Source organism: Dipodomys spectabilis, unplaced genomic scaffold, assembly GCF_019054845.1.
Source record: "Dipodomys spectabilis isolate Male_0828 unplaced genomic scaffold, ASM1905484v1 ptg000003l, whole genome shotgun sequence".
Taxonomy (NCBI): Eukaryota; Metazoa; Chordata; class Mammalia; order Rodentia; family Heteromyidae; genus Dipodomys; species Dipodomys spectabilis.
Window position 1 is genome coordinate 16639279 of NW_024870680.1, and position 13709 is coordinate 16652987.

The 13709-nt window shown below is 40.3% G+C and overlaps 1 protein-coding gene across 3 annotated transcripts in view; it reads right to left on the reverse strand.

The window, feature by feature from the left end:
• Nup98 (nucleoporin 98 and 96 precursor) overlaps nucleotides 1-13709 on the reverse strand; it is a 119513-nt gene that overhangs the window by 87659 nt on the left and 18145 nt on the right. For all 3 annotated transcript variants that reach the window (XM_042687605.1, XM_042687598.1, XM_042687589.1), the window contains exons 3-8: nucleotides 11033-11134; nucleotides 10744-10920; nucleotides 10295-10434; nucleotides 6324-6431; nucleotides 5263-5440; nucleotides 2356-2519 (exon numbers count right to left, since the gene is read on the reverse strand). In XM_042687605.1, coding sequence (XP_042543539.1) covers nucleotides 2356-2519; nucleotides 5263-5440; nucleotides 6324-6431; nucleotides 10295-10434; nucleotides 10744-10920; nucleotides 11033-11134 — 869 coding nt within the window. The remainder of the gene's footprint in view (nucleotides 1-2355; nucleotides 2520-5262; nucleotides 5441-6323; nucleotides 6432-10294; nucleotides 10435-10743; nucleotides 10921-11032; nucleotides 11135-13709) is intronic.

The window sequence follows — 13709 nt, forward strand, 5'->3', positions numbered from 1 at the left end:
GTGTAAACATGTTTGGGGTGGGGAGGAGGCATACAAATGGAGTGAAGACAGTTGAGCAAATATAGTCATTGTATTCAATGTACATTATATAAAAATTGAACTATGTAACTTGAAGGTAGGATTGGCAGGAAAAATGGGGGAGAATGGTGGAAGAGATGACATTAACCAAGTTGCACTGAACTCATTGCCTGACTTCTAGAAATGCCTTTGTACAGTTATTGAACTATAATATTTAAATAATAATTTACCAATGAACTACTGTTGAGGTGACCAATTTTAAGTTCTTTTATATTCTATTTTTATACAGCTAGGAATCAAACAGACCTTGAACAAGCTAGACCTATAACCCTAGCCCAACTTTTAAACACCTTTATTAAGACATTAACTGCCATACCATAAAAATCACTCATGTGCATTAGACTATTTTGTCTTTGATTTTTTTGCAGAACTGGAATTCTGGGCTTGTGATCTGAAGTCCATGGCTTGTGATTTTTAGGAAGGTTTCTACCACCTGAAACATGCCTCCAATCATCAATGGTTTTGTTTGTTTTCTGTTGGTACTGGAGCTTAAAGTTAGGGCCTTTATCTCCCTCAGTTTTTATCTCTTTAAGCTGGCACTCTACCACCTGAGCCACACTTCCAGCTGTAGCTGTTTGCTGGTTAATTGCAGATGTGAGTCTCAGATCTTCAATGATTTTTTTTCTATATGATCTGAGTTGTGCAACATCCCCAGTATAAATTTAGAACCTATCTTCACTATTCCAAAAAGAAATCTCAGAATTAATAGCAGTCACTACAAATCTCAAATTAACCTACTTTTTGTTTCCACAGATTGGTCTAAACATTCAATATGAGGAGGATAGAAAACGTGGTCTTGACAAACGGTACATGGTCTCCCTGATAAGTGGATGTTAAATCCAAAATATTAGGTGATACGACAAAATTAACAGGAATTAAGAAACAAAGAACTTCCACTCATCTGGTCAAACCACTACTAAATAACCCCATGCTGCTGATCACATGTATGGTGTATATGTGTGCACCGTTATATGTTATAGACCGTGATAGATACTTTGCTCCAGGAAAGTTAGAATGAGTTTGTGACTTTAAATGAGCATCACTATCCCATAATACTGTGAAATTTTGGAAATTATGTATCACTTAATTACAATTAAAAAAAAAAGAAAATGTGGTCTTTCGTGACTGGCTCCTTTCGTTTTACTTTATTTTTTTCAGTTGTGGGGCCTGAATTCTGGGCCACAGCGCCACTTCCGGCTTTTTTCTTTTTGCTTATGTGATGCTGAGGAATCGAACCCAGGGCCTCAGGCATGCAAGGCAAGTGCTCTACCACTGAGCCACCTTCCCAGCCCTTTTGTCTGATTCTATAGAAACAAGCTGTAAGAACTTTTTTTTTTTTGCCAGTCCTGGGACTTGAGAGCTTCTTTTGCTCAAGGCTAGCACTCTCTACCACTTGAGCCACAGTGCCACTTGTGGCTTCTACTATGTATATGGTTCTGAAGAATCAAACCCAAGGCTTCATGCATGCGAGGCAAGCATTCTATCAAGTCACATTCCCAGTCCCTAAAAGAACATTTTGAAAAATAGCTAGTAATTGACAAGTTATTTTTCTCCAAAACTTTATAGCATGCCTGGAGTCAATGTCACAGGTGAAGATTTAAGGCAACCAATAAGACTCGCAATAAATAAAGAGTAGAAACCTAACAAATCTAGCTGTTAATCACTAAAAGATTTTCCTTTCTTCTTTCTTTTAAATATCCTCATGGGGCTGGGAAGATGGCTCAGTGGTAGAGCGCTTGCCTTGCATACATGAGGCCCTGGGTTCAATTCCTCAGCACCATATCAACAAAAAGAAAAAAGCCAGAAGTGGCGCTGTGGCTCAAGTGGTAGAGTGCTAGCCTTGAGCTGAAGAGCTGAGGGACAGCACCCAGACCCAGAGTTCAAGCCCCATGACCGGACCCAAAAATAAATAAATAAATAAATAGCCTCAGCTTTCCGGGTGCTGATGGCTTACAACTGTAATCCTACCTACTCTGGAGACTGAGATCTGAGGATTGCAGTTTGAGGCTAGACCAGGTAGGAAGAGTCCACAGGACTCTTATCTTCAATGAACTACCAAGAAAGCCTGAAGTGGAGCTCTGGTTCAAGTGGTTCAAGTGTGTTAGCCTTGAGCACAAAAGTTAAAGGACAATGACCAGACCAGCTAAATAAATAAATAAATAACCTCAGTTCTAATTAGCTGTAATATAAATAGAACTTACTAGCTTGGCATAATGAAGTTCTATTAACTTAGCTCTAAAGTAAGACCTAGAGCTAACAAAGGGCTTGTTTCCTTACCATGGTATTAGTACTTGGCTGTCCAAGGGTGCTGGTGTTACCAAAGGAAAAGGGAGTGTTCTGGGTAGTTGTGGCCTGGCCAAATGGTTTGCTGAAGAGGCTGGTAGTCTGTTGATTCTGCTGGCCAAAGAGACCACCTGGATTTGTTCCAAATCCAGTTGTACCTTACAGGAACAAAAGGAGGAAAAAAAAAAAAACAAAAGGAAAAAAAAAAATCAATGAAAACTATTTTAAAAACTATACAAAAAGATGGAAACTTCTACTATCCAATAATCAAGCAATAACTTTACCATATCTGATATTATCTAAATTATTCTACATCCAATTACCTTTTCACTTTATTTTCTCCAAATGGAGCCATATTAGCATGAAACTTTTAATTTCTATAGTAATGCTGTGACCCCAAGAACCCTAACTAGGGAAAATGATCTTCCTTTATGAGCCCGTAGTTTTCGTCTTTTTTTTTTTTTGGTCAGTCATGGGGCCTGAACTCTGGGCCTGGGCACTGTCCCTCAGCTCTTTAGCTCAAAGTTAGCACTCTACCACTTGAGCCATAGCTCCACTTCTGGGTTTTTCTGTTTATGTGATGCTGAGGAATCGAACACAGGGCCTCATGCATACAAGGCAAGCAAGCACTCTACCACTGAGCCACCTTCCTAGCCCTGTAGGCTATCTTTATAGATTGTTGGCTACGCTACATCCTTTGCTGTGCAGCAACATTTTAGTTTGATCAAGTCTTTCTTCAATTTACTGTGCTTCTGGATCTTTACTCAGAAAGTTTCTATCTGTGCCCACGAACCCTAATGTTTCCCCTATTCAGTCTTTTAATAGTTTCATAACAATTACTTAAATATAAAGAAAGAATCCTAATGGCTGCCCTTCCTACTACAGGTTTTCTGGGCACAGCAAAGAAAATAATAAATTAGACTTTCTCTGCCAAAAATAAAAAGAGCATATTAAAAGTCTATGTTGTTTTAATCTCTTTACATTTAATCATTCTTGAAAATGAGACTTAATTTATCCAGCATAGAGTCTGACACAAAATACTTAAGAATAAGTAAGTGCTATAGGTAAGATAGTGTATAATCTCAGCATTTAAGAAGACAATCCAGGGGCTGGGAAGGTGGTAGAGCGATTGCCTTGCATGCCTGAGGCCCTGGGTTCGATTCCTCAGCACCACATAAGCAAAAAGGAAAAAGCCGGAAGTGGCGCTGTGGCTCAAGTGGTAGAGCACTAGCCTTGAGCTGAAGAGCTGAGGGACAGTGCCCAGGCCCAGAGTTCAGACCCCACGACCGAACCCCCCCCCAAAAAAAAAGACAATCAATTTCCAGGCCCACCTATCCTACACAGTGAGACTCTGTTTCAAAACCAGACCAAAATTGTTACAAAAAATACTGATTAAAAGAATATTAAATGTCACTTTAATAAACATATTTATATATAAGTATATATTTAAGTATTCTCTTAAAGCTATGAAAAAGGGCTGGGAAGGTGGCTCAGTGGTAGAGCGCTTGCCTTGCATGCCTGAGGCCCTGGGTTCGATTCCTCAGCACCACATAAGAAAAAAGAAAAAAGCCGGAAGTGGCGCTATGGCTCAAGTGGTAGAGCGCTAGCCTTGAGCTGAAGAGCTGAGGGACAGCACCTAGGCCCAGAGTTCAGGCCCCACGACCAGACCCCAAAAAAAAAAAAAAAAAAAAAAAAAGCTATGAAAAAATGTAACTTTTGTTAGTCTCTACAGAGAAAAATTGGTAGCTAAGTGAGGCAAATAGGAAAAGAACATACTTGGTTATATAGTGGTATTTTTAGAAAGTAATTCAGTCATCATCCTGACATACTGTCTTCTGTATCTCTTATTAAATCAAAATAGTTATAAAACTGAATAAAGTTTGGAATCTTTTTTTTTCCTCTTAATATTGGGAATTTAAAGCAGGTCCTTAGCTGGGCACTGGTGGCCCATGTCTGTAATCCTAGCTACTCAGGAGGCTGAGATCTGAGGATCATGATTCAAAGCCAGCTCAGGAAGAAAGCCTGTTAGACTTTTTTTTTTTTGTTTCAGTTGTGGGGCTTGAATTCTGGGCCTGGGGGCTGTCCCTCAGCTCTACAGCTTAAGACAAACATTCTATCACTTGAGCCACAGTGCTGCTTCCCGTTTTCTGGTAGTTTGTTGGAGACCAGTCTCACAGAACCTTTATCAGCTCAGATCTCAGCCTGAGTAGCTAGGATTACAGGTGTGAGCCACCAGCATTCAACCTTATAAAACTCTTATCTCCAATAATCACCAGAAAACAGGAAGTGGAGCTGTAGCTCAAGTTTTGAGCAAAAGAGCTCAGAGACAGCAACCAGGCCCCGAGTTCAACCCTCACAACTAATAAAAAATAAAATAAAATCAGGGCTTCATCCATGTCGAGGCTTATATTTGAGCTAGCCTCTAGCCTCAGACTTATTATACTTGTCCAGACACCATCATCTCTCACGTGGATAATAAAATTGTTTTTCAACTAATCTGTTTATCCCCTTATAATCTACTCTCACACAAAGGCCTTCAGAACAATTGTTTTATTATGAGTTCTCTTCCAAAACAACTCTTCCCAAATCAAATAAAAAAGTTTTAATACAGACCCACAAAATCTCTTAAAAATATCTTTCATATCCCATGGGAACACCTCTCTGTATCTTTACCCTTAGCTCTCTGGCAAAAACTTAATTATGGCTACTTGTGTTCACCTGACCACTGCTCAAAAGTCATCTTTTAAAGGTAAATCTGTTTCTCCCCACCCCGTACATACATATCAGGTATTATTCCTCTAGTATCCATAAAATACTTTTCTCCACAGGACTTAATCACAGAATGACAATTATGTATTATTTTGCTTTTCTTTCGTTAATACAGTCCAATAAAGTGCTTACTAGTTCCAAAGGCAGTTTTGTTCGGATATGCAAAGCCTGAATTAGTGGTGGAGGAGCTGAAGAGTCCAGTTGCACTGGAGGTGGCTGGTGAAGATCCAAATAAGCCAGCTGTGGTCCCTGCTCCCACCTGATTCTGCGGACCTTTCCGGTTAGCCCGATAATCCTCTAAACGAAGTTCCTGAAAATAGGTGAAATGTATTATTCCAGTATTAATATGCAAAATCCTTTAGGAGGCTAAATGAAATTCAAATTCTATGTTTACATAGCAAGTATGATTTTGTAAAGACAGTTCCAGCCCAAAACACACGCTCTCTATATTTTTTCTATATATATATGTTATGTATTTCCCTATATATGTATATCTAATATATTATACATAACGTATTACATATTAAGTATATAATCCTAGTTGATAAAGGATGGAGGTTCAGAAAATTTAGGGGAAAGAAGTTTAGTAATTTGTTTCATAATTTAGTAGTTTCTGAGCACTTCAGAGTAAAACAAGCAATTTGGGATATAAGAAGCAACTACTGCTACATTCAACAGTGACAGTCAAAATGCAAACCAGTTTATTATGGAGGAATGAGAATAAATATTGTAATGTTGAATGACAGAGATTCTCTATAAAAAGTTCAACAGTGAGCAAAACCTGGGCAGTCAAGACAGTGGCTATTTCTCGAAGAAGACTATAAGGAGGGACAATGAAGAAGAGAAACATGGGACTATACTAATGACTGGCTATACTATTTTTAATTTGAACCCTTTTGCTTATAATTTGAACAAGTTTACTAAAAACTCATGTGCATAAACACAGGTATATCGCCCAATGTAATGTAAACAACTTTTAATCATAACAGACGATTACAAGGGAACACTGATATAAATGAAGTGAATGTCATCCTAGTGTACGAGAGAAAAAGGAATCTATAAGTAACACAAAATCTTTTGGTTAATGTTAGATTTTTACTTAGGCCTACTTAATCTTAAAAATATTTTTAAAAAGCTGCTTTCCAATAGAATAGAAATGTTAGGATGACTTTTTTATACTGTGTTTTACTGACCTCTAGTGACTTGCTTTCATATTCTTTCATAGCAGTAATACACTGGTGCTTGGTACTGATGTTGGTGCTAACTCCAGCTTTAACCATAGTATCTGTACCAGTTGGAGGCTGCAAAGGAAGGAAATACATTTTCTAAGTCTAAGCTTACTTCCACAGACACAATTCCCTAACCTCTGAATTATAATAAAACCAGTAACTAGAACTTTTAATACCAAATGTGGCCAGGTGCTGGCTGTAGGACATACTTTAGTCACAGATATACTAGAGGTTGAGGAGGAAAGATCAGCTGAGCCCAAGAGTTCAAGATCAACCAGAGCAACAAAGCAAGAACAAAATCTAGGCTGGGAATGTAGCTTAGTGATAGAGTGCTTGCCTAGCATGCATGAAACCCTGGGTTTGATTCCTCAGTACCACATGAACAGAAAAAGCCAAAAGTAGCACTGTGGCTCAAGTGGTAGAGTGTTGGTCTTGGGCAAAAAATGGAGCTCAGGAACCCTGCCCAGGCCTTGAATTCAAACCCTAGGACCCTAGGCAAAAAAAAAAAAAAACACCTAAAACAAGCTGGTTTCAGGGCTGGGAAGGTGGCTCAGTGGTAGAGCGCTTGCCTTGCATGCCTGAGGCCCTGGGTTCAATTCCTCAGCACCACATAAGCCAAAAGAAAAAAGCCGGAAGTGGCGCTGTGGCTCAGGTGATAGAGCGCTTAGCCTTGAGCTGAAGAGCTGAGGGACAGTGCCCAGGCCCAGAATTCAGGTTCCACGACCGGACCAAAAAACAAAAAACAAAAAAAAACAAGCTGGTTTCAAGGGTGCTTGATTACAGTATTTTGCATTTCTCAATTCATTCTGTATCCAGCTTATCAGAATAGATAACAAATCCAAGGATTAATCCCATAACCTATATCACTGAATTACATGCTAAAATATATGTACAGAATATATATATATATATGTATATATTCTATACACATTTATATTCTATATAAATATATATAATAAAACATATGTATATGTATATGCATAGAAAAAGTTTACCAGGGCTGGGAAGGCAGAGTGCTTGCCTTGCATGCATGAGGCCCTGGGTTCAATTCCTCAGCACCACATAAGCAGAAAAAAGGCCGGAAGTGGCGCTGTGGCTCAAGTGGTAGAGTATTAGCCTTGAGCTGAAGAGCTCAGGGACAGCGCCCAAGCCTAGAGTTCAAGCCCCATGACCGGAAAAAAAAAAAGAAGAAAGCAAGAAAGAAAAGTTTACCAATTTACTCAAGATTTACCTATCAACTTTTTTCTTTTTCTTTTTTGTTTTTTTTGGTCGGTCATGGGGCTTGAATTCTTTTTCTTTTTTAATCAGTTGTGGGGCTTGAACTCTGGGCCTGGGTGCTGTTCCTCAGCCCTTCAGCTCAAGGCTAGCACTCTACCACTTGAGCCACAGCACCACCTCAAGCTTTTTCTGCTTACGTGGTGCTGAGGATTCGAACCCAGGGCCTCATGCATGCTAGGCAAGAACTCTACCACTGAGCCACCTTCCCAGACCCTTACTTGTCAACTTTTACATCTAAGTTCTACCACCCATTTCATGACTGACTGCACTTAAATACAAAAGGTTGGGTGGGGAAGGTGGCTCAGCAGTAAGAGTGTTTGCCTGGCATACATGAGGCCCTGGGTTCCTTAGCACCACATAAACAGAAAAAGCCAGGGAGAGGGCTAGTAGGAGAAAATGAGGGAAGGGGCAACTATGTTTGACAAGAATTGAACTCATTTCCTTACTTATGTAACTGTAACCCCTCTATACATTACCTTTACAATAATAATAAAAAAAAATAAAGGTTCCTACTTACATGGCCAGTTTTCTCAACTACTGTTTCAGCATATGGTAATTTTCACTATCTGTCATATTTAACTTTAAAGTCAAAATTCTAAAATTAATATTAGGCATTATCTTGAAATATTATTACGTATGAATCACCTTACATAACTTACTAAAATTTTTTCCCCTTCTAGTATCAGGGTTGGAACTCAAAGCCTCCTGCTTGCTAGGCAGGCACCCTACTACTTTAGCCAAATACCTTGGGCCATCTCACTTTATCAATTAGGTTCTCCAATTTATGCCTTGACTAGTCAAGACAATAATCCTCCAATTTACTTATCTTGTGTAGCTAGGCTGACAGGTGCACACCACCACACTCAACCTTTTTGTTTTTTGGGTCCGGTCGTCAGGCCTGAACTCTGGGCCTGGGCACTGTCCCTCAGCTCTTCAGCTCAAGGCTAGCGCTCTACCACTTGAGCCACAGCACCACTTCTAGCTTTTTTCTTTTTGCTTATGTGGTGCTGAGGAATCGAACCCAGGGCCTCGAGCATGCAAGGCAAGCGCTCTACCGCTGAGCCACCTTTCCAGCCCCCAACCTTTTTTTTACCCCAGTCTTGGGGCTTGAACTCAGGGCCTGGGCACTATCCCCAAGCATCTTTGTGCTCAAGGTTAATGCTCTACCATTTGAGCCACAGTGCCACTTGTAGCTTTTTCTGAGTAGTAGTTTACTGGAGATAACAGTCTCATAGACTTTTCTGCCCAGGCTGACCTTGAAGCATAATCCTCAGAACTCAGACTCCTAAGGAGCTAGGATTATAGGTGGGAGCTACAGGCACTTGACTCACATCTACCTTTTATTGGCTGAAATGGTTGGGAGAGGTATATCTTGAAGGTTTTGTTTGGCTGGCCTTAAACCATAATCCTCATGATCTCTGTCTCTGCAATAGCTACCTTACTTAGCTCATATATCTCCTTAAACAAAAAAGCCTCATTTTTGTTTTTCTATGCTTTGCCCTTTATTATGTATTTCTATTTAAAAAAACCAAGAGCTGGTGGTCACGCCTATAATCCTACCCTATTTAGGATGCTGAGATCTGAGGATCAGAGTTTGATGCCAGCTCAGCAGACAAATTCTTGAGACTATGTACAAACTAATCACTAAAAAGCCAGAAATAAGAGCTGTAGCTCAAGTGGTAACAGTAGTTTACAGTAGCTTTGAGTACAAAAGCTCAGGGATAATACCCAGGCCCTAAGTTCAAGCCCCAGGACTGGCACACACATAAAAAAAAATTATCAGAGGATAAATGATGAACACAATAAAGTTTTATCTCATATAAGCTACTCTAGCTGGGCACCAGTGGTACATGCCTATAATCTTAGCTACTCAGGAGGCAGAGATCTAGATCTGAGGACCGTAGTTCAAAGCCAGCATAAGCAGCAAAGTCCATGAGCCTCTTATCACCAATTAACCATCAGAAAACCGGGAAGTGGAACTGTGGCTCAAAGTGGTAAGAGCACTAGCCTTCAGCAATAGAGCTTAGGGGCAGTGCCCAAATTCAAGCCCCAAGAGCTACTCTAAATAAGTACACTAAATAGCTATTCTATTCATCTTCCACATACAAATCTGACTGAGATTACTGCTATTCAAATATATATCACAACCTAAATTTGTGTTTTACAACTTTTCCTGTGTACTGTATAAGTATTTACAGACTTTATTTAAAAATCTCCCAAGAAGGGGTTGGGAAAGTGGCTCAGTGGTAGAGCGCTTGCCTTGCATGCCTGAGGCCCTGAGTTTGATTCCTCAGCACCACATAAGCAAAAAGAAAAAAGCCAGAAGTGGTGCTGAGGCTCAAGTGGTAGAGAGCTAGCCTTGAGCTGAAGAGCGGAGGGCCAGCGCCCAGGCCCAGAGTTCAGGCCCCACAACTGGACCAAAAAAAAAAAAAAAAAAATCTTCCAAGAAGAGCTATACTCATAACTGAAGAGAGTGATTTTATAGTTCATCCTACAAAGAAATAAAATGAGGGGGTAACAATGTTTAATAGGATATGTACTCATTACCTTACTCATGTAACTGTAAACCCTCTGTACAGTATCTTTATAATAAAAAGTATTTAAAAAATTAAAATGAGAAAGAAACATATTGCACAAACACTAGGAGAAATACCTACATTAAATTTAATGGTAGTCCCAGTAGGTGCTGCTGTAAAACTACTTGGCCCAAAAAGGGAGCCTGAGGTACTACCAAAAGGATTAGAGGTGGTATTTGTTGTTCCGAAGAGTCCCCCACTGCTTGTACTTGTTCCAAAATCTGTAAGTTAGAAAGAAAAAAAAAAATGAAACTGAGGAGTAAATACTTTTAAGTATCTACAAGACACTCTGGAAATGGACTATAGCACTGGCAACAGTACTTTCATATTCTCAAATTTTCTAACTTTGCATTTTCTTAAGCAAATACATATTCAATCAAACATACAAGCCCCAAAATTTGAAGTTTCTATATTTTTGACACTTTAGGGGAAAATCAAGTTGGTGAACATAGGGAAGAAAGAAAGAATAGTATAAAATCAATATACAAATCAAACTGTCAGGTGCACAAGTCCAATAATGTCCTACTTACTCCCAAAGCCAGTTGGTTTATTTTGTGCAAAGGCATTGTTTTGGGATGAGAAGAGACTGGTCCCTGTACTTGAAGATCCAAACAAGCTATTTGATGTTCCTGTTGATGTACCAAACCCAAAACCAGTGCTTGTGGAGGTAGCTGGCTGGCTAAATGAACTGGTACCAAATAATCCTCCTAAGGAGATAGGTGATAGAAGGAGAGGGGGAAAAAAACAAAACAGATCAGTTACTAAATAAAGTACCAACAATAAATGAATTTAAACAAAGTAAGAAAAGAAATATCTTACCTGGTTTGGTCTGTGAATTTCCAAATAAGCTTCCAGTATTGTTGCTAGAACCAAATGCAGATGTTCCAAATGCCCCTCCGCTAGTGGTGCCAAAGCCAGTGTCTGAAAACAAATCAAATCCCATACTTAGAATTTAGAATAAAAGCTAAACCAGGTAAGTAATTTGTTCAAGGCTAGCATTCTACCTTGAGCACCACTTTTGGTTTTCTGCTAGTTAATTGGAGAAAAGAGCCTTCCTGGGCTGGCTTCAAACCAAGATCCTCAGATTCTCAGCTTCCTGAGCAGCCAGGATTATAGGCATGAGCCACTGGTGCCCAGCTAGTTTCAGTATCTTTAACATTATGCATCTGAATAGGACTATTATCTGATTTGAAAACTTCCTCAAAGTATTACTAAACAAAAAGGGGAAGAGGAAGATAAGGGAGAATAATAAAAAGGGGTAAGCTTAATCCATATACGTTGAATCCATGGTATGAAAATGTCACAATAACCCCTCCCTCTCGCCAACTAATGTGAACTAATGGAAAGCTGGGCAATAGTGGCTCACACCTATAAGCCTAGCTACTCAGGAGGCTAAGATCTGAGGATCATGGTTCAAAGCCAGCCCAGGCAGGAATGTCAGTGAGACTCTTATCTCCAATTAACCAACAGGAAACTGGAAGTGGTGCTATGGCTCAAAGTGGTAGAGAACTAGCCTTGAGCTTAAGAGCTCAAGTGACCAGGCCCAGAATTCAAGTCCCATGACAAAAAAAAAAAGCAGGGGGAGGGGGGGACGTGGGGGGGGGGTGCCTGGGAAGTTGTCTCAGTGATAGAGCGCTTGCCTTGCAAGCATGAGGCCCTGGATTCGATTCCTCAGCACCACATTAGCAGAAAACAAACGAACAAACAGGAAGTGGTGTTGTGGCTCAAGTGGTAGAGCGCTAACCTTGACTGAAGAGCTAAGGGACAGTGCCCAGGCCCAGAGTTCAGGCCCCACGACCAAAAACCAAAAGCCTAGCTCTCTACCACTTGAGCCAGAGCGCCACTTCCGGCTTTTTCTGCTTATGTGGTGCTGAGGAATCGAACCCAGGACCTCAGGTATGCAAGGCAAGCGCTTTACCACTGAGCCATCTTCCCAGCCCCTTGTTAGGGAAATTTTAAATTATAGGTTTCTCCTTTACTTTCCTTATTGAAGAGTAGTTCTTAAGCTGAGCACTGATGGCTAAAAAGGCTGAGATTCTGAGAATCAATATTTGAAGTTAGCCAAGGCAGAAAAAGTATGTCAGATCCATCTCCAGTTAACCAGCAAGAAGCAGGGCTAGAGATATGGTACAAGTTGTAAAGTGCCAGTTTTGTACAGTAAGCTGAACCCATAGTTCAGGCCCTGGTACTGGCATCAAAAAAAAGCAGTTCTTAGCTATTTACCTGTCTATTTCTGGGTTTATTACATAGGAAGGAAGGCATAATATATTTGGGGGAAAAAATACAAAAGAGTTGGATGAGAAAAGTAGCACACCATAAATTGACAGCAGGTGACCACTGATATTCACAGGAACAAATGATAAGAACTGGAATGGTAAATAAAATTTACAAACGCTCTACCACTGAGCCACCTTCCCAGCCCCTTGAACTACAGTTTCTAATTCCAGCTTCTTGGTGGTACGTGGAGGTAAGAGTTTCATAGAGTTTCCTGCCCAGGCTGGCTTTAAACTGAGATCCTCAATCATGGCCTCCTGAATCACAGGTCCATTTACTTCTTTTTTTTTTTTTTTGGTCGATTATGGGGCTTGAACTTGGGGGCTGGGCCACTGTCCCTGAGTTCTTTTGCTCCAGTCTAACACTCTTCCACTTTAAGGCACAGTGCCACTTCTGGTTTTCTGGTAGTTAATAGGAGATAAAGTGTCTCACAGACGTTCCTGTCCTGGCCAGCTTCATTTACTTCTCAAAGCATAGTTTCCCTTTCTTTAAAAAATACTTGCAGTAGTTGTTCTGTCTTTATGTGATAGACCAACAACTGGGTCTTCTCAATGGCTATTTCTGTAGTCTATTCCTTATTCCTATATATGAGTTATACTTTAATGTTTCTTTGTCTCATTAATAACAATTTTTAAAAATGGAGCTGGGCTGGGCGCCAGTGGCTCATGCCTGTAATCCTAGCTACTTAGGAGGCTGAGATCTGAGGATCAAGGTTCAAAGGCAGCCTGGGCAGGAAAGTCCATGAGACTCTTACCTCCAATAAACCACTCAGAAAACCAGAAGTGGTGCTGTAGCTCACCTTGAGCTGAAGAACTGAGGGACAGCGCCCAGAGTTATAACCCCAAGACCGACCCCCACCCAAAAAAAAAAAAAAATGGAGTTGGGGACCAGTAGCTCACTCCTGTAATCCTACTCAGGAGGCTGAGATTTAAGGATCAAAATTCAAAGCCAGCCAGGGCAGGAAAAGTACATGAAGTAGAGCTGTGGCTCAAATGGTAGAGAACTAGCCTTGAACAAAAAAATCTCAGGGACAGCATTCACACTCTGAGTTCAGGCCCCAGGACTAACACATACTGACACTCACTCAAACACACACACACACTCTCTCTCTCTCTCTCTCTCTCTCTCTCTCTCACACACACACACACACACATACATACACACACACACAGAGAACTGGAAAGTTTGATACTAAATAGTACCAAGTCTGGATAATGTTTCC